Consider the following 20,884-nt stretch of genomic DNA (forward strand, 5'->3'; position numbering starts at 1 on the left):
AAGTTTCAAGGGACAGAATGTGAATCGAGACACGCTACTGACAAACAAGTTGATGGAGCAGGGGTTTCAATAGTCTTGTTTAAAGTCAGCACTTCACAAATCATATGGTCGTTATAACAATCTAGTTTGCAAATACAACCTATCATTAGATCAAATTTTGTGTGACTTGCTTCATACCGATTGTTATATTATGCTGTTCGTGGCACACTAAGTTTGACTACGGATGACTCCGTTTACCTGATCAATATATAGAGCTCACGGCGAGGTGATCAGTTAACAAGGGGTGCTTACTTCTCCTAGACACCTGATCCTACCTCTGGTATATCCAGGAGTCCGTCTTTGCCCAACTCTCTCTTTTGTATTGCTTAGAGGAGTTATGAAATTGATCACTGTTCGTTATCTTCACCTTTCATACATAAATCAAGACACCCCAATCAATTCTATAATTACATTGAAACAAAAGTCAGGAGAGTTGCTAAAACATCAAACTGTAGGATGAGCCGTCAAATTCGAATACCCACAGGTGCTTGATAAAGGCAATATACAGAGCAAGTAAGATAAAGTGGGATTTTAAAGTTTTCGATTATTCAACTGCTACAGCCGCTTTTTAAAAGAGATGTGGATGTGGATATTTTTATTTCAAACTTACCGTGTAAATACGCCAGTTTCGAGATACGAACTCTTCTGTATAGGAGATGCATTTAGTGGAACTTTGAATGCCTAAGTGGGACAGAGTGGATATGCAGCCAACGAGGAAGACGATGAAATGTATTAAAAGCGGCTTCTCTTTAAATATGTAAATGTGGGAAATACTAAATACTATCGAAAGAAATGTTTTACCGAAGAGGAAACATACAAACAATGTCATATTTGCAAGAAATATCTTGGATATGGTACTTATGACCAGCGAAATAACGTGATAGGATAAGAATTCTATGTATTTAATTACTCCCTAAATACTTATCACTTACTTAGTTTGTGTATCAGTCGAATTCAGGTTATCAAACAGCGTATGAGAAACTTACTGAGTACATTCACTTACACTGTGATGAATATCTGTCCCACTCCCGAAAGTAAACAAATTCTTTCGCGCCTTACTATGTACGAGAGTTCTCCAAAGGGAAATAACTCGGACGTATCTCGAAACCGGCGTATTGTTCCCATTCTTATCATATTTCCGCTCAATGACACTTCAAGTAGATGTAAATATTAGTCCCCCTCCCAATGCTTCGCTGCCTGTATTGCTTGGTTTTTACTCTGCTGTTTCAATTCAATTCACAACTGAAAATATCTTAATTTAAACTTGATCTTATTTGCAGTCAGTTATGACTGGGAACATTATTTCGTACATATATCTAAACCTCATTCCTGTTATCTAATTTACATATACGTTTGTGATATAAATCTTAGAAAACGTATACCGGTATGCATTGGAGGCGACAATGTTCAAACATATGTTCGGAAGTTAATGTCTTTTTTGATGTCGACAGCCTTAGCAACATAATTAAATTAGAGCGGGAGGGGAACCAAAAGATGGTCCATAAGTCTAGAATTAAGAGACATAATAATGTTATGGAGCATTGGACATTTTTTCTCAACTTTTCTCCATCTATATATGCCATTATTTTAACAGAGGGCAAACATTAGGCATACCTAAACAACCAACTACCAATATTGACTGTTAGTCGGCTTACAAAAATACCGATATTTGCCCAACAGTATGTCATCATGTTGGATTAACGTTAACTCGACGTTGTCTTGCTATGTGGGTCTACAGAAGATGCATACAGTATGCAGTATGTACCACTGTCTTATTTCTAAATTATTCACAATATTTGACATCAATCTGTGTAGATCTCTTTTACTAATAGACAAACATGAAAACTTTGTCTATGAATGATTAAAAGTCAACCTTGAACACACGATACATTGATTTCTCGGTCGTTTATTTATACTGCACCGGGGAAATCCAGAATTTTAAGCTAGGTGAATCGTATCGTTTATATTTAGAAAATGAGAGACTGATTAATAATACTTTAAAATCGTGGAACACGGGCGTGAGAAAATCATGTTAGGTATGTATTCTACAATGTATCAATGTTACTATCTTTCAGCAATGATCTCATATTGTAAGTAATTGTGTTGTAGATATATGTACTTTCTGTTTAGTTATTCTATTGTAGATGTATGTACTTTCTGTTTATCTAGAGATCGAGCAAATGAGAGATGAGCACAGAAAACTAAAAGATCTGACTGTGTGCAAAGTCTGCATTGAGAGTCAAGTATCGTACGTATTCATGCCGTGCGGTCATCTGGCTTGTTGCTCAGACTGTTGCCCAGCAATGCGGACATGTCCAGTCTGCGAATCTACGGTGAAAAGAAGAGTTAAGGCCAATCTGGAATAAAAACTAGGAAGATTTCACGAGGAACGAGGATGTCGCTTTATTTTGTGTAGGACTCGTTGCTCTTTGTTGTCTAGCAGAATCAATCTGACTCTTTGTTGTCTATCACAATGAATCTGACTTGACACAACTTGTATTGATATTTCAATGTTCTTACTCCAGAGAAACTTAGATTCAGTTGCAGACTGGATAAGCATCTTATTTGTTAAGATTTGAAAATTCCAATGTGTAAAATAAATTTTTGTTCTAGTGTGACTATATTAAAATCATTTATATCACGAAATATTCCCACATATTTTCGGATATTCAGATATGGGACCTTATTATTCGGAGAACTTCAACTACAGTCCAGCTGGACATGTCATTACTGGGGATGTTGATATAGTTGAAAATGAGGACCTCAAATCACTTATTCTTACAGGTCCTAAATACAGAGAACCTCGGTCTATAAATTGGCGACAGAACTTCATCTCTATTATGAGTTCTGTCGAAGATTATGCCAGACGATGGGCTAAATATGAAAAAGAAGAACTTGATACACTGTCAGAATGGGTTAAAAGCATAAGAGGGATATTAAAATCCCGCATTAGACACATGAAAACAAAACTACGTACCATCTATCCTTCTGTGTTTAGTAAACCAGAAGTGATAAAAGAATTAGATAGGTTACATGAGGAATTTGTTTTGGTTCCAGCTGACAAAGCTAGTAACAACATTGTCTTTGTTTGTAAGGCTCATTATTACAACTGTATTTTAAACGAACTTGGCATTAATTCCACTTTTGGTAATCATACTTATAATCCAACTTCCCTTTCAAAAGACGAAATTCTTCAAAACCATGCTTCAGTTTTAGACACATTTAATATTCCAGTCAATGGGTCGAATGAATATGAGTTACCGTACCTATACTGGGTTCCTAAACTACATAAAAACCCTTACAAACGAAGATACACTGCTGCATCTAGTAAGTGCTCTACCAAGCCCCTATCTTTGCTGGTCACGAAAATGTTAACAGCTGTGAAGGAGAAACTTCAAACTTACTGTGCGACTACATATGCCAGAAGTGGTGTTAATCAAATGTGGATTCTAAAAAATTCTAAAGAACTTTTAGTAAACTTGAAATCACAGAATTTCCCCCAAATCAATAGCATTAAAACCTATGATTTTTCAACACTATACACGACCATTCCTCACGATAAATTAAAGACTAGACTTTTTGACATCATAGACAGTTGCTTCTTCAACAAAAACGGAAAACGGAAATATTCATATCTATTGATCAGTCATTCAAAAACTTACTTTGTTAAACACCACTCTGATTCCACGCACAAGTACTCTGAAGTTGAAATAAAAAATATGCTAGAGTTCCTCATTGACAATATCTTCGTGGTCTTTGGTGATCAGGTCTTCCAACAGTCTGTTGGAATTCCCATGGGCACGAATTGTTCTCCTTTGTTAGCTGACCTGTTTTTATATTCATATGAAGCAGAATTTATTCAAAAACTTCTACGTGAGAAGAAAAAATCTCTCGATGTGACCTTCAATTCGACTTTTAGATATATCGATGACGTTTTGTCTATTAACAATGATAGCTTTCATTCATATGTCGATTTGATATATCCCTGTGAGCTCGAAATAAAGGACACCACAGCGTCGTCCACTTCTGCTTCATACTTAGATATTTTATTGAAAGTAGACATTAACGGCAAACTGACAACTCAACTGTATGACAAACGGGATGATTTCAGCTTCTCCATCGTCAGCTTCCCACATTTATGTAGCAATATTCCATTATCACCTGTATATGGTGTTTATATATCTCAACTGATTCGATTTGCAAGAGCTTATTGTGGATATAGTCAGTTTTTAAATCGAGGTAAGCTACTGACAAACAAGTTGATGGTACAGGGATTTCAACAGTCTCGATTGAAGTCAGCATTTCGCAAATTCTATGGTCGTTATAACGATCTAGTTCGTCAATACAACCTCGCATTGGGTCAAATGCTGTCTGACGTGTTTCATACCGATTATTAAGCCGTTCTTGGCACACTGATTTGACTGCGGATAGCTCCGTTTACCTGATCAGAATATGGGGCTCACGGCGGGTGTGACTGGTCAACAGGGGATGCTTACTCCTCCTAGGCACCTGATCCCACCTCTGGTGTGTCCAGGGGTCCGTGTTTGCACAACTATCTATTTTGTATTGCTTGTAGGAGTTATGAGATTGATCACTGTTCGTTATCTTCACTTTGCATAAGTGTACTTCAAAATTAAAACAAGTAATATACATCCTCACCGTATAACAGTAACCTATTAACATGTGCTAAAATCTGGTTGACAATATACAATTTTAGACTGTTTAGCAGATAAACAATCTGTGATAACCCTACTTGGGCCTGATAATTTATGATGTCTCTCTGCTAAACAGTTCTTAATGGTTTTATTATCCTGACGAATGTGAAGGTTAAAAGAATTATTTACTTGCACAATGTTTCTTTTTTATTTTAAACGTCAAGAAATCAGTAATAACTTTCTCTCGAGAAAATCCTGATATTTTTTTGAATAGTTTTCAAGGGGTGAAAAGAAATGTTATCCTCAACTACATACATTATTCTGTTTTACACTCAGTGTCCTACATTTATTACTATATATATATATATATATATATATATATATATATATATATATATAAGCACTAAAGTTCCAACAACACACGATACCTCAGAGTGTCGGATCCACAACATGGATACAAGGTCAAATACAAAAAATTATACAAAACACTAAAATGACCAACAACACGAACAACGAAATTTAACTTTTTAACTTTCTCAAACCTCAATATTTTGCTTTCATTAACATATGCATATATATATATATATATATATATATATATATATATATATACAATTCAATAAAAAAAGCAGGAAAATATACAGCTCCAAAATATATTTCAATAAAAAAAGCAGGAAAATATACAGTTCAATATATATATATATATATATATATATATATATATATATATATATGTGTGTGTGTGTGTGTGTGTGTGTATGTGTGTGTGTGTGCATATGTTAATGAAAGCAAAACATTGAGGTTTGAGAAAGATAAACGAAAGATTAAATGATTGATACATATGTTAATTGATCTTTTCCGCCACACTCAACAAATTTTTAGTTATTTGGTGGCGCCCAGTTTTTATTGGTGGAAGAGAGAACCCATATACAATGTACATGGGAAGAGACCACCGACCTTGGAAAGTAAACTGGGGAACTTTCTGTGACATCACAATAGAATGACGCAAAACATTACGTATTTTAAACGTATTCAGAAACGTAAACATGAAGTGAATGCAAAATTAGAATGTAAATCGTTTTCTTCTCAGTTGGTATTTGTGACAGATAATGTTGACTTTGAAGCAAATAATGAACGATTCTGTATATTTTCAACTATTGTTGATAGAAGCTTCTTGCTTGTGCCACTAAAAGTTATCTTCTAGAAGGAGACAGCACAACTCTCATCCTGCACGTGAGGGAGATATCACGAATTGTCTACCTTCCAGTGACCAGCCCTCGACTAATGAAACTGACTATATTATTCTGAAGGATAATAATTCGGCTTACTTGTACAGTGGAAGGAATATATTTTCTATCCATTTTAGTTTTTTTTTTACCCAGAGGTGGAATGTGTTTCAAATCTTACATCTATGATTGTCCAGCATCTGTTTTCGAGATATCCCTACATTTAAGAATCATTGAAATGAGTAGAATTAAAAAAAATATACAATGTATAATTACTATGAGGTTTCAAATAATGATGTCAATGTCTGAAACTGATACTGAAACTGTTTTTATTTGATTTAACACCTAATTTTACACAAAGTATTCAATGGCGTTGTACATGTATAATATAAAAAGCTTTAAAAGAATAAGCAATACATCATATACATACAAACACACTTTACATATGCATGTCTTGTTTAATTCAAATATAACACTTGTAGAAGGAAATCAATGCACACCCTCACTATGATAGATCACAAGTTTGTCTTCATTTGAGCAACATTCATAACAATAAGGATCTCGCAAACGTACCGCGATCAAGATAGTTACGGTCATTAGATATTGAGGGATCTTTAACTTGTCACATCTATTGTGACACCGGGCGTCCTTTTTAAGGTCATCTCCGAGGACCTGTGCCATTCACACATGATTCTGAGCGTTTGGTAATGCAACGGTCACTACCTGTTTTAACGACTCGGATCTGTTGCGATCAGGAATGGAACCCCTCTGATGGGCATACTCAGGGTTTGACAATTCCTGTAAGCTGGTTGTCACGAATAATTTGAATTCATGTTGACAGTGAGCTGGACGGGGAGTGTAGTATACATTGTTTTCCTCCCCTTTAATACTTCATCATATTTATTTTGAAGAATTGAAAATTGAAAATAAGACTTTCGTTAATTAAAAACTATATTGTATAGGACTGAAATTCAACATACCGTAACAGCTAACTCTATAGCTTCCGTCTCGCATGGAACCCTGAGCTTCATGCTTTACCACAGACATATTACACATTTTATACTAAACTCCTTTTTTCCCAATATGTAATATATCCAGTGTGAGATTGATATCGAATACGTCACTAGATATCGTGTGACATCTGATATCTTTGTTTATATCCAGAAACGAAATATCGCTAACTCATCGAATATTATGCAGCCCTGTGTCGCGATAATATTAGTGTTTGTTGACAAATCTCCCCCCCCCCCCTTAGATTTGGGACAACGGAAGGTTCAAACACGTATGGCTAAATCTGAAATGCTAACGGGATGCCATCGATGTCGAATCATTGACTATCCATTCTGTATAATTCTTGGCTTTCAATACAATATATTCACACACACGTTGCTGCTGCAGCAGTTGATACATATGAGTCATGATATACCATGTCACTAGTGACGATTTGTGAAGCAGAAGCTTTGCATATGTGCAGATAAAATACATGTTTGTATCAATTATTGGGATTAATGGAGCGGTATATAAACAGAGGCGAGCTTAATTAATGTTACTCCTTCTGATTTTAATACTTTGAAAATCATGGCGAAAAAAATCCTTTAAACAGATATATCCGTTTTCTTATATTGGTTACGAAAGTTGCGGGTGGAAATAATTCAATTCTAAATATTGCTCATATTGAATTTTACCTCTCAGTTGCGACAACGGAAACAATTAAGGATATTTGTAAACAGCGCCGTTGATTACAAAATACAGAAAAGCAATCGCTATGCAAATACATTATTAAAATGTTTCTACAGCTGACATGAATTAAGAAATACGTACACATTTCTCATCTTATCCGTCATATTCCTCTCAGGTAGCCTAATGTACTCTACCCGTATATACCCCAAATGTGATTTTCACACCTGAGTGGTTTTCTAGGTGGACTCGACCAGTGCACATCTCCGATAGTAATATAAAGGGAATGAGAAATAAATAAAATCACATCTTAAAAGACCATGCTTTGCTCAAAATTACAAAATATTTATTGCATACCATTGAAACATTCTGAAAGTTTAGATAATTTAGACAGAAATGCAAAAAAAAAAAAAAAAAAAAAAAAAAAAAATACAATGCTTTTCTTGCATACTTGTAAGTGCATGTAAGTATTTGCAGTTTCTTATGAAATAAATGCGGAGAAATCATTTGCCAATTACATACTGATAGAATGGAATAAGCAAAAAACATAAGATCTATCATTTATATAAATTCTTGCAAAGTACATTATACAGACTGCAACACACTTCATCCATGCCAAACAGGGTGCCTTCAATTAGAGGAGATGTCAGAGTCGAACATTTCTCCTGTATTTTATGCTTGTCTGGTCAGGAGTTTTGAAGTTTATAGAAATCGGGAATATAATCATGGACGTACATATACAATGAACATCTGGTTGGATATATTACGTGCACAATCAAAACTTTAATGATGATCATATACAAATTTGGATATATAAATAAGGGAATAATGTCGGAAATATACATCTGTGTGAAAATACGGGTATTAAATTTGCAATCCATAATAAACAGTTGATTACAGAAAGACACATATAAAAGGAAATATATATAAATGAAAATATAGTTTTACTGTCTCTTTGGGAGAGAGAGAGAGAGAGAGAGAGAGAGAGAGAGAGAGACAGACAGACAGACAGCGCGTCCTACTTTGATTTACAATATATCATTTCACAGAAGGAAAGAAAATTGATATAAATATAAGCTTAGAAGCACTAAACATTGTCAGCTATTTAAAAATCTGTGATTGACAATGTATAAGAAACTTACAGGAGTTGATGCTAATAATTGAATTCATTACAAATTTTAAAAAAAAATAATAGTTTGAACTGTGCATGTATAGAATACTGACTTTGTTAAATGTAGAATAACGGAAACAAGTAAATTATTAAAAACGTGGGGAGAGCAGACCAGCCTCCCTGCCCACCTCAACCCCCTGTATACGTGTCTGATACAACATTTACATAAGTTCAATCCGTGTTGAACGAAAAGTGCATATATACATTTCATTAGATTTCAAAGGATCTCGAATTTATGTGTTCCCCTATTAATAATTTTGTATGGAAGATTCGTTCCCGAACAATTAGAAGCATCTTTTCAGTCATAGCAGGGTGTGGGGTTGTCACCCAATATTTCTTTTATTTGATAAAGGTGGGGGACAGACCCTCTTGTCCCCTCCCCTTGATTATATATGCCTGATAACGACACATAATTTGAGGAGTTATGAAACTGACCACTGTTCGTTATCTTCACCTTTCATGATAAACTCAATGAATACATTTTACAGAGGAACAATTTGCATCGAGTTCAATGCAGAATGTAAAAACGTAAAATGGCATAGATATACAAGATATATTGAGCGCCAAATTAGCATAAAATGATGAAATTGAAAATAACATTATTTAATGATATGTTTAATTTTAAATATTTTTATTTAATTATTGCGTGCTTTAAATGAATCAAATAATTATGTACTATCAAATAATGAGAGCAATATTGAGTTACTGTTCTCATCTATTGAACTAACAATATCATTTCTCTTAATAAGAGCGTAATTATTAAAAGGTCATCGTTTGAACCCCCTCCCCCCCTCTCTCTCTCTCCCATCCCATAATTTATGTACCTAAATGATTTCCTAATTTACAAATATGCATTGCTCTAACGTGTAATTTATACGGTATAAGGATTCATCTACAATACAGTGTAAATATTATACTCTGATGCTTCCCCTGATTGAAGATAGCTGATCGGCATGGGCTAAGTGTGTTGCAATCTGTACAATGGACAATGGTGTTTACTGTTGGAATACAAATGGAGTTTATCGTTTTGTTTCATGAATTATGCTAATTAAGGGAGTTTTATTACTACTCAGAATATTTTCGACAAGTATACATGTATATCTGCGGTCCTTTACATATATTACGACTAGACCCAGGTAAATAGTTCACATTCGATGCGTTTTCATGGCAAGCATACATGTACATGTCATATGCACAAGTACAGTAGTATTTATGTATTTGCATTTTGCTTGAAGTAAGTGTGAATGGTATATATTTAATACCCTTTGCTTATTCCATTTCATCAATAGATAATAGATGAGCTATTTCTCGGCGTTTTTGTATAATTTTGACATATTTTCTGCAAATGTACGTACATTCACGTCAAGAAAAGCCATTCTAAATTTATATATCCAAACCCTTTAGAATGATTTACTACTGTACGATATGTTTATTGTAATTTTGAGCACTGTGTGTTGTTCGAAAACGTGATTCCATTTCTTCTCCATGTCCTATAAATTAGAATCGGAGATGTACGTGTTACCTGTCGAAGCTACCCGGACATGTAAATCGAAGACACTGATGTGAAGTGAAGCGTAACAAATCTCGTCCCCTTATATGCCATACGGAACCTGATAATATATCAATAGAACATACAACTAATATGGCGGATATGCAGAGGAATATGGTGGACACATAGGATTCTACTATATGAATTCATGTCAGCTTTAAGAATAAAATCATTAAACATGTGATCATTATGTGTTACCTTCATGATATATCGAACTTGGATGGCAAAATCATAAACTCATTTACACGAGTTTGACCAATAAAATACCTAAACTCAAGCAACAATGTTAGAACTACAGAAAAGTGAGACACCGGTGACATATAATTCAAAAACAACTAATATACTGTAATTTACAATCTTATTTCACCCATACATGTTGCGTAGTAGTAGAAAATAACATTTAAACCTCATTGACGAGACATCAACTCAAAATAACTGAGAATTGTAGTTTTGTATTAAGACTTGAAGTCCACTCATTTCGGCTCTAATGGTAGTCGGTGTTTTCTGACGTCGCGGTGAACGTTGCACCGATAACAGCATTGTAGAGTGTGACACGTGTTGTCATGCTAGCGCTATATAATGAGAGGGGTCACCCGGTAGGGGCTCCAAACCAGCTTAGTCATCATATGATTTAACCTTACTGATCGAATCTTAACACTATTATCCCACCTGTCGCTGTGCGATCTGACCGCCAACACAGCTTATTTTGTCAATCATAACTGGTGTTACTGACGCAATGTGCAGTGAAATGCACTATATCCAGTAAAAATAACATCGATATACTACATTGCTCAACAGTGCAGGTGGTAGATGTTAGATCAAAGCATGGAAATGGACCCAACCGTAAAACGAATATACAATTCGTAGAATTTGAACAGCAACGAATGTTAACCGGTGGCATGTTTGTTATTGAAGAGACACTATCAATGGATATCAGCTCTTTATCCCCGACAATTGTTGCCAAAATTTAAATACACTGTGCTGTCCAGTGTAATAGATGAGTAGTTTCTACATGTTGTATACATTAAACGATATCTAAATGATGTAATGGAAATACGGCGAAAATGAGAAATTGCATCACTGTTCGTTATCTTCACCTTCCATCCCACATACATGAAGGATGTGAAAAGTTTATATATCCGAGTAAGCTTGAAGAAGGCACCAAAGTGTCTGTCACGTCGGTTTGGTATTTGAATCTTTTACTGGAAGTTAAAGGAAATTAACAACTCAATTTTAGACAAATTCAAACAATTCAGCCTCTACGTTAAGAACTCTCCATATATATCAAGCGATATTCTATTATTGCATGTAATTTCCATGTATTTTATCTAATTCGAAACATCATAGCCTGTTTTGCGTATCATCAATGTCCATACCGATACAAAGTTTGCATACACAAATTAGATAGTCTTCAGGGGACAGCAAAAAAAAAAAAAATTTGAAAAAGCTAATTTCCGATTTATATAACTCTACATGCACTAAATATGCATAACACAGTATATACAAGACGTTACTTATTGAACATAATAATATCATATGCACAAAATCAATACCAATACTAACTACATGATATAGAACTATAATTCCAATATTATTTATTACAATTGTTTTGATTGGACAAAAATAAATCTAAAGGAGAATTTACACATAATAAACACAATCCACGTACACACTCTTGTACAAAATATTAAACCTAATTTCGAAACCTAATTGTTTTGATTTCAAAACTTCCCTCAATGATAATCATATTTCTTTCAATTATACAAATTCTACTGTTGTCTATAATAATAATAATAATAATAAGACCTTTATTTAACCAGGATTACATATTTAGCGATAACGCTAGTTTTCAATATGGTCCTGCATATAACATACATACAGACAGATATTAGTAAAATAAACACAGATTAAAAGAAGTAGAATACATATAAACTTAAGAAATAATTATGAATGTAAGATAAATAGAATACAAAATGAAGCTTAAAAAGTATGGTGATAATCTCTAAGATAATTTCTCTTAAGGTATCCGAACCTCATTAGACCACGTGACTAAAAAGACGATGTCGGGACATATCGGTGTATGTCGGAAGGTGTCGGAAATTAATAAAAGTATTTTAATAAATAAATAAAAATGAAATAAATAACTATTATTTTAAATTTCATTTTGTTCGTCAATCATTAAAAAATAAAATACGTTCAAGTTTGATGTTTCCGTAAAGTCTCGCACACACGAGATGGTGGGAAAATCTGTAATGGCTGCGCCCCTGAAAAAAGTCGTGCGGGACAAACGCGGTCGTTTTACGTCGGATATAGTCAAAAAAGGGGAGAAGGATGACAGCACAAAACGACAGAAGGGTATTAGAAACATCGTTGTCGAACATAATTACCCCATTGGACATTTTCACGACGATAACAACAGATGTGAAGAATGTTGTCCGGGAATATCACGGTTAGTGAATTCAAAAAAGATAGAAACGGAAGATTGGGGAAAGGGTAGGCGTGTTGTAGAATTGAGATGTTTGGTCGATTCCTTAAGCCACTGTCTGTTCTGTAGGATGGGACCGTTATATCTTGCGCATGAAACTATCAAAGGTGAAATGAAGATGGGACTGGGGGGGTATTTGTATATACAGTGTATTAACTGCGGGCAGCTGAATACCATCCCATATGGCAGTACATACTCCGAGCCATCGACAAGAGGACAGAGAATGTTTTCAGTGAACACAAAGTTAGGTGCAGGTATGTACTGTGTGTTTATAATTGAGAAATTGTACAATGTTATTGTTTGCATATTCAATTATATGTCACACCCACAGAAGGTTTGAAATTTGCTGAATATGTTTTGTAGCAATGATTGACTCGATTGGAGGCCCACAACGAGTCAATAATTTCCTTACAACGCTTGATCTCCCATCAATATCAAACAAAAATCTCAAAGCCATGGAACGACGAGCTGGGCAAATAATTGAAGATTATGCAGAGAAAAGTATGGCCATTGCAACTAAAGTATCATTTGACACTGAAATGAGGTAAGTTTTTCAAAGTACACAAGGCTACAATAAAATATATGTGTGTTTCCTATTTTAATTCCCCCTAACTTAGGTAAGTAAAACATATTATTTTATAAAAAGTTAAACATTTGATCAAAATCTTAGTTTTTGATATGCTGTAAATACAGACCTATCTACATTAGAATACTTTTCAAACAATATGATTGATTGATTAGATATTGTTAACGTCCCTCTCGAGCATCCTTCAATCATATGGAGATGAAGGGCTGCAAAATTCAGGCCTATGTTTGGCGCATACAGCCTTTGAGCAGGGATGGGTCTTTATCGTGCACAACAGCTGTGACACAGGACCTCGGTTTTTGCAGTCTCATCTGAAGGACAGAGAAACTCGAATGCAAATGATATAAAACATTCCTGTATCATCAATATAGTCTGCAGCAAAAATGTAGATGTAGGGTCGGGAAACCAAAAACACACATATATTTTATTTAGGCCTAATATGTTTGAAAGATTGACATAATTGTTATTTGTAGTTTGTCAGAAATTTTTTCAATTTAAAATACAGGGAATCATGTAGCCTTTGTAGGCACATACTGTGTGCGACTCGACACAAAACACTAGGTATTATGCTATTTGATACTTTCATTTTGTAATTTGATATGAGTGGATAGGTATTGACTCATTAGAAGTGAGTGCCCTCCTATTTTATTCAGACTCTATCAATTGTGTGCTTCAGGAAAAATTATAAATGAATAAGTGAAACAATTAAAATATGCCATGTACCTTCAGAAATTATCATTCATTGTAGTGACATTTCAACTATGGAAGAAAAAAATGCACCATTTGTCCATCATGCTACTTTTGATGAGGAGTTGGGTACTGCAGTTATAGATGGTGAATTCCTAGGGTATGTAATATTAGAATGTTGAAACCTATGTTGGAAATGACAAAGTTGTTACACTTCATGTGCATATATAGATAACATGTATACCTATGCGAGTATAAATATGATACAACTAAAATAATTTCAGTAATCCTGCATCACTTTTGAAATCTACAAGTGTGCTTCAAGACCAGGAGGAAAGTGGCGATTCTGGAAATGATGATGATGATGATGATGATGAGTAAGTGCAACAGTTCTAACATTTTCATTATATACTATAACACTAACAACAACATATTTTTTTTAAATCTTGGGAGTGATCTGACTTGTATCAATGTACCAGTTAAACAGACACAGTGCTTGCACTTTTACAATTCATACACCAGAGAAAAGCCTTGATTAATTGGAAATATACATTATCTTGTGTTATTTATTTCAGGAATTCTAACCCAGCGCAAGTTTGTCTGCCAGATCGAGATTCACAAAATGTTGACCATTCTCCTCAGACTCCAAAACTAGTTTGTCCATCACATGTAGATTTACAGGAAATGGACCTTGCTCTTCACACTCCACAAGGAATAGTCAAGTAATTCTCATATACTTTAATGCTTTCATGTGATACATTTAATTTCGTTCATATATATTATCATATTGTGAACTTTAGTGCATTCTCATTCTATGTGGACATTATTTATAGTGAAACTGCACATATAGACAAAGTGTCAGGAAGGTCATTTGGAAATGTCAAGATGAAAAGACAGGGAGTGGCTGTTTCAAAGAAGCTGAAATTTAACCCACGAACAAGAACAGGAATGACAGTTTGTGCTGACCATGGCTGGCAAAAAAGGGGATTTGATAGTCTAACAGGTAAGAGAATAAATTATAAAAGTGTAATGTGGAATTCTGCTGAAAACTGTATAAATTTTCATTTTACGCCATAAAACATTTAAACATTCAACAGGCCATACATTTTTGGTCAGCAAAAGTAAGTATGGCAATAAAGTTCTTAAAACTGTTATTAAACATCGAACTTGTTCGGTTTGCAAATGGTGGAAACGAAATAGACCTGGACAACAGGTTCGCAATCACAAATGTGTCTGGAATCACAAAGGTTCATCAAGACAGATGGAGGCTATGGCTGGGATTCAGGCGATAAAGGAGATGATGTCACAAAAGACACCAGTTGAAGTTATTGAGGGTGATGGAGACAATACTGTGATATCGAGGATTGAGAATGAACTGGGTGTAAGAATAAAGAAAAAACTTGACCGTAACCATTGTGTTAAAAATGTCACTAAACATTTATATGACTTGAAGAATAGTAAAGCCGCAAAGATAAGCAATCAGGTGATTCAGCACTTCACAAAATGTATCAAGTACATCTTCGCTAAAAATCAAGGTGATCCAGATGGCATGCGGGAAAACTTGGAAGCATTAGTGCCTCACCAGTTCGGAGACCATACCAAGTGTGTTCCAAGGTTTTGTGGATACAAGAGAAGACCAGCTCAGACATACTTGCATCGAAGTTTACCGTACAAGACATCACTGAGTGACCCAGTTTTGAAAGAAAAACTTGATAAAATCTTTGAACCTGTGATTGCCAAAGCTACCTTGTATAGTGATTTAGGGTCCAGCCAAGCTTGCGAACATGCTAATCGAGCAGTCAGTTTACGAGCACCAAAACACTTGCATTATGGGGAAAGTCAAAGCCTTGACTTCCGTGTAAAAGCTACTGCAGCATGTATGAATGAAGGTCGCAAATACTTACCGGAGGTAGACAAGTTTGATGTTATATTGAGGTGTTTGTTGAGTTTTGTTCAATTTCCTGTTGTCAGTTTTGACCATTTTTTGCAGCTTATTTTTGAAAATTAATATATATTACTAACAAAAACTCTTCGATGAATGTGTATATTTTCAAAGTAAGAAAACCTTATTTACATTAACTTTAGGCTAATATTTATTGTTATAAATGAAAGGTGAAGATAACGAACAGTGATGAATCTCATAATTCATAATTTTTGAATTACTCGAAAAGAATGATGAATTCTTTCTTGCTCATTCTTATTCTGACAGTGTATATACTATTACTTTTAGGTATTTAAAAAATTTATGAAATCTTTCTTGCTCGTTCTTATTCAGTGTATTTACTATTACTTTCAGGTATTTAAAGAACACGGATTATCCCCTGGTCATCATACACTGAAATATTCGGAGAAGATGGACATGGAAAGACAGAAGAGACAGGAAAGATCAAAGTTGCCTGGAAAGAAGCGCCGTCGATTGGAATTGAAGCAGGAGAGAATTACCCAAAAAGGAGCCAATGAAGCAGCTGAAGGAGATACATATCAATCAGGTAAACAATAACTTACAAAGTGTTAGTTTATGAATAAATCTTGAAATTGATTGTTTGTATATTAGAGATAAATGTATATTCATATTTCATCAGAAGTTGGACTTTCTGACCAAGTCGACATCCAGACTATTCCTGATGCAGTTCCCAAACCAGGATTCACCAAAGTCGACCACCTGAACGAAGTTCAAGAGAATAGGGTCATTATCGACCTAGAAACTACAGGATTGAGTAAGAAATATTATTGACTTCCACATTTTAGCTGACCTTAGCTGAAAGCTCAAGTGAGCTTTTCTGATCGCTTGTTGTCTGTCGTCTGTCTGTAAACTTTTTACTTGCGAATATATAAGGAAAATCTATAAATATGGGCCAGGGTGACTCAGGTGAGCGATGTGGTCCATGGGCTCATTGTTGGAGTTTTGAATACCATTACCAATTCTGTATTTAGAGTAAATTACATGTATATAGATAGTTTATATCAATATGTGTTTTCATAAGTTTTCAATTCAATTTTATGGATCTTTTTCAGTTCAGCGTGGACTAATGCCTCATATCACACAGATTGCTGCACAAGTTATGGATTCTGATGCCGAGTTTTCATATTATGTTTCACCTAAAGTACCCATCAATGAAAATGCTGAGCAGATAACTGGGATATCCTGGGATGGTGAACACATGACTGTGCACGGAAAGCAAGTGGCAACTGTATCGATAACAGAAGCACTTTCAAAATTTTTAATTTTTTTGAAGAACATTAGCAATGTTGTTTTGATTGCACACAATGGAAGAGTTTTTGACTTCCGTGTTCTATCCTATGCTATATGTAGAGTAGGAATGATGAATGAATTTTCAAATCATGTTTTAGCATTTGTGGATTCTTTGTCATCATTGCGTTCAAAAGTTCCAAAACTTGGTTCTTATAAGCAAGAATTTCTAGCAGAATATTTCTGTCAAGAATCTTACAATGCTCATGATGCAGTTGATGATGTCAAAATGCTAGCTAAGATTTTGTGTGCAAGTGGCATGACAAAAGCAAATTATGTAAAACATTCTTATGCATCAAATTGTCATTTTTTACAAGAAGAGTTCAATCTTGCCAAGGCCAAAAATATTGGCACCCTACATTGTCTTGTTGCCAGTGGTGTTCTCAAATTAGCTACTGCAGAAAATATAGCAGGTTCTGGCCTAAATCTACAACATTTGAAACTTGTTTGGCAGAGAGATGGTGAAGATGGTCTGAGAAATATTTTTACTGCAAAAAATTGTATCGAGAAACCACGTGTTACCAAAGATAAAAAGTTGTTGGGAAATATTATTCCAAAGCTTTGTTCATTTTTTGAACAGTAAATTTGTCATGTTTTATAAGCATGTTTTGTGTTTGACACATGTAAAGTTGATACATTAGCTATTTGGTCTTTAGATGTGAAAAGTAAACTTTATATGATAATGAGCATTTCCTGATGATTCAAGGTCAGGTCGATGTTAGTGACATTTATCATTGTTTTATTAAGAGTTCCTATGCTTTCATTGTTTGAATGATACATTTTTCATATGTCTGTTAATTTTTTTTTCCAAATTGGAATGTTGCATCAAAATGTTTCAATGTTAAGATTTTTGTATGGGGGGGGGGGGGGATGTGGTTCAACATAGCATAATGTAAGTTTCCTATGGTAAATGTCTTTATAATTGTGGTAAACAAAAATATAGGGATTGAACTTCATTTGCAGTACATTATTTGTGAAAAGTTTACATTATCTTTTTTTTAAAAACAGCGATTTTGTACATTTCGCCGTTTTGCACTTGAATTTTTGTATTGGGGGTGGGGGTGTTCAACATAGCATATTTAAAGTTTTCTACGGTAAAAATCTTTATAATTGTGCTAAACAAAAATATAGGGATTGAACTTCATTTGCAGCAAAATATTTGTGAAATTTCTGCATCATTTTTTTTAAAAACAGCAATTTTGTACATTTCACCTTTTTGCACTTGAATTTTTATTTTTCTATTTTTCATGTTTTCTCATAGTCAGTCTGTCTTTTTGATGTTAGAAGTGTTTTAAAATAAAAATCATGCTATAATAATAAAAGAAAACTTTAAATGTCTATTTATTTCTTATTTTATTTCATTATTTGAAAAAAAGTTGCAGCATAATTGAAAAATGTTGGGAAATATAAATAATTGATAATATAAGGTAATTTTGCGGTAAATTTTCAATAAAAAACATAGATATATCTTTTAGCATCAATTACGGTCATAATACACACCTTGATTTACATTTTATAAAAATCCGCTAATGTGGGTCGGATACCTTAAAACACGCAACACTCGTTGAGTTTCTTATGTTTTGACTCAAGGCATTCCACACTGTGCTCCCTGAAATGCTGAAAGATCTTCTATAATATTCTGTTTTTGCCCTGGGTATATACAAAATATTTGAATAAGAATTTCTAGTTTGCCTCTGACTGACTTCTGATACATATTTAAAAACATTTAAATAATCTGGCATTAAACCATGTAAAACTTTATACACTAAAATGACTTTTCTATAGACAAAGTAATCTGATAGAGGCAACCAGTTAAGTTCTGTAAACATGACATTAGATGGTGTTTCAAAATTTCTGATGTTAAGAATTACCCTTGCAGCTCGTTTTTGCAATATAAAAAGCTTATTCACATTTTCAGCATTTCTTGGATTGCTCCATATAGTACAACAATATGTAAAATGTGGAAAAATCATAGTATTAAAAATCTTCAGCAGCGCATCGTTTGACATAAAATATCTTATTCTTCTTAAAATGCCAATTCTCTTGGAAATCTTGTTCATAAGTGATTCTATATGACTTTTCCAGGACAAAGTTTCATCAATAATAATACCAAGTAATTTTGACTCCTGAACACATTCTATGACATGGTTATTTATCACTAAATTTAATTTTCGATACTTTGATAATTTTTGTGCCGATCCAATAAGCATACATTGAGTTTTAGACAGGTTTAAGCTTAATTTATTTTCCTTAATCCACATTATACTGCGCTGAAGATCTTCATACATCTTTGACTCAATATTTTCCACTGACTTATCTGTTACATCTTGTGAAGTATAATCTGCATACATATTTACATGAGAATGTTTCAGTGCTTGTGGATAGTCATTAATATACAGGATAAAAAACAATGGGCCTAAAATAGAGCCTTGCGGAACTCCAATGGTTACATTTCTTTCCTCCGATAAATTGCCTTTCCAAATAACTCTCTGTGTACGATTTGTTAGATATGATTTAAACCATTCAAAAGTATCATTGCATATGCCAAATGACTTGAGTTTGTGTAATAAAACCTTGTGATTTATAGTGTCAAATGCTTTCCGTAAGTCTATAAAAATTACACCAGTAAGTTTACCTTCATCAATATTTTTAAGCCATCTATATACTAGAGAAATAAGAGTACTTTCACATGAGTGTTTTGGCCTAAAACCAGACTGACAATCTGTAATTAGAGAATTTACTGACAAATACTCATAAAATGAATTAAAAACATGCCTTTCTAAAATTTTGCTCACACAAGGTAAAATGGATACAGGCCGATAATTATTAACTAGACATTCATCCCCTGATTTAAAAAGTGGTACAACTCGTGCCTTTTTCCAGTCATCTGCACAAGTACATGAAGATATAGAATAGTTGAAAATATATGCAAGAATATCACATACACTGTTTGATGAAAGTTTTAGAAGTTTGACAGAGATACCATCCAAACCTGTTGCCTTTGATGCAGACATACATTTTATCTCATTTTCAATAAATTCTGCAGTTATACCTGGTATTGTATAAGAATTTTTAGGCATTTGTTCTTCAACTGTAGGTAAAGTGTCATCAAAATGTTTTCCTAGCTCATGACCAATGTTACAAAAGTAATTATTAAAACATTCGGCAATATCTTTTGTATCTTTAAAAATTACGTTATTGTCCTTAAGAAATATACAGTTTGTATTCGTTTTCTTAGATGGTAAGAATTGCCTAAGTTTGTCCCACATGTCCTTGGGCTTGTTTTCTGCCTGGGAAATTGCTTCCTCAACAAATGCATGTTTTGCCTCCCTGATCTTTTTCGTCACCCTGTTCCTTTAGAATAATACATTTTAACATGTTTTCCAGCAGATTCAATTTCTTAGCTGGAATTGGCTTGTAGACTCCAAAATTTCCATAGGTATATGTTGGCAAACTTCTCTCGAGTAACAAGAGAGTAGGTATCGAGCAAAACGAGGAACCACATCGATTGTCGAGAGAAGAGAGGACAGCATACTTAGTATATGTTTCTGATGAGTAA

At 34.2% G+C, this 20,884-nt stretch overlaps 3 protein-coding genes and 1 long non-coding RNA gene across 8 annotated transcripts in view; 3 read left to right on the top strand and 1 right to left on the bottom strand.

The window, feature by feature from the left end:
* Nucleotides 1-2,685, top strand: part of LOC125673244 (baculoviral IAP repeat-containing protein 2-like) — a 16,089-nt gene extending 13,404 nt beyond the window's left edge. For all 3 annotated transcript variants that reach the window (XM_048909721.2, XM_056159553.1, XM_056159556.1), the window contains one exon: nucleotides 2,209-2,685. In XM_048909721.2, the coding sequence (XP_048765678.2) occupies nucleotides 2,209-2,405 (197 nt within the window). In that variant the 3' untranslated portion in view covers nucleotides 2,406-2,685. The remainder of the gene's footprint in view (nucleotides 1-2,208) is intronic.
* A 9,078-nt stretch (nucleotides 2,686-11,763) lies between these two features.
* Nucleotides 11,764-19,289, bottom strand: LOC130053043 (uncharacterized). The gene is made up of 2 exons (XR_008801486.1): nucleotides 18,870-19,289; nucleotides 11,764-12,333 (listed from the first exon to the last, which is right to left on the bottom strand). It is a non-coding gene; the product is annotated as an uncharacterized LOC130053043 (long non-coding RNA).
* Nucleotides 12,333-18,663, top strand: LOC125659225 (uncharacterized). Of its 3 annotated transcripts, XM_048890833.2 has the most exons (7): nucleotides 12,333-13,056; nucleotides 13,166-13,346; nucleotides 14,137-14,235; nucleotides 14,360-14,452; nucleotides 14,651-14,797; nucleotides 14,909-15,078; nucleotides 16,372-16,473. In XM_048890833.2, exons 1-7 carry the CDS (start codon nucleotides 12,552-12,554, stop codon nucleotides 16,377-16,379), a joined length of 1,203 nt encoding a protein of 400 aa, XP_048746790.2. In that variant the 5' UTR covers nucleotides 12,333-12,551; the 3' UTR covers nucleotides 16,380-16,473. The 3 variants fall into 3 exon arrangements, with proteins under 3 accessions (XP_048746790.2, XP_048746788.2, XP_048746787.2); XM_048890831.2 differs by lacking the exons at nucleotides 12,333-13,056; nucleotides 14,137-14,235; nucleotides 14,360-14,452; nucleotides 14,651-14,797; nucleotides 14,909-15,078 and adding exons at nucleotides 16,658-16,792; nucleotides 17,091-18,663 and having other exon boundaries at nucleotides 13,218-13,346; nucleotides 16,372-16,564; XM_048890830.2 differs by lacking the exons at nucleotides 12,333-13,056; nucleotides 13,166-13,346; nucleotides 14,137-14,235; nucleotides 14,360-14,452; nucleotides 14,651-14,797 and adding exons at nucleotides 16,658-16,792; nucleotides 17,091-18,663 and having other exon boundaries at nucleotides 14,945-15,078; nucleotides 16,372-16,564.
* On the top strand, nucleotides 15,112-16,196 carry LOC130053037 (uncharacterized). Its single transcript, XM_056159543.1, has one exon. The coding sequence runs from the start codon at nucleotides 15,337-15,339 to the stop codon at nucleotides 16,081-16,083; it is 747 nt and encodes a 248-aa protein (XP_056015518.1). The 5' UTR covers nucleotides 15,112-15,336; the 3' UTR covers nucleotides 16,084-16,196.
* Nucleotides 19,290-20,884: the final 1,595 nt, after the last annotated feature.

The sequence above is a fragment of the Ostrea edulis genome, chromosome 3, assembly GCF_947568905.1.
Source record: "Ostrea edulis chromosome 3, xbOstEdul1.1, whole genome shotgun sequence".
Classification (NCBI taxonomy): Eukaryota; Metazoa; Mollusca; class Bivalvia; order Ostreida; family Ostreidae; genus Ostrea; species Ostrea edulis.

Coding starts and splice junctions, on each gene's coding strand:
- LOC125659225 (XM_048890833.2), top strand. CDS start 12,552: ATGGTGGGAAAATCTGTAATGGCTGCGCCCCTGAAAAAAGTCGTGCGG. Junction 13,347..14,136: donor TCATTTGACACTGAAATGAG/GTAAGTTTTTCA, acceptor CATTCATTGTAG/TGACATTTCAACTATGGAAG. Junction 14,453..14,650: donor GATGATGATGATGATGATGA/GTAAGTGCAACA, acceptor TATTTATTTCAG/GAATTCTAACCCAGCGCAAG.
- LOC130053037 (XM_056159543.1), top strand. CDS start 15,337: ATGGAGGCTATGGCTGGGATTCAGGCGATAAAGGAGATGATGTCACAA.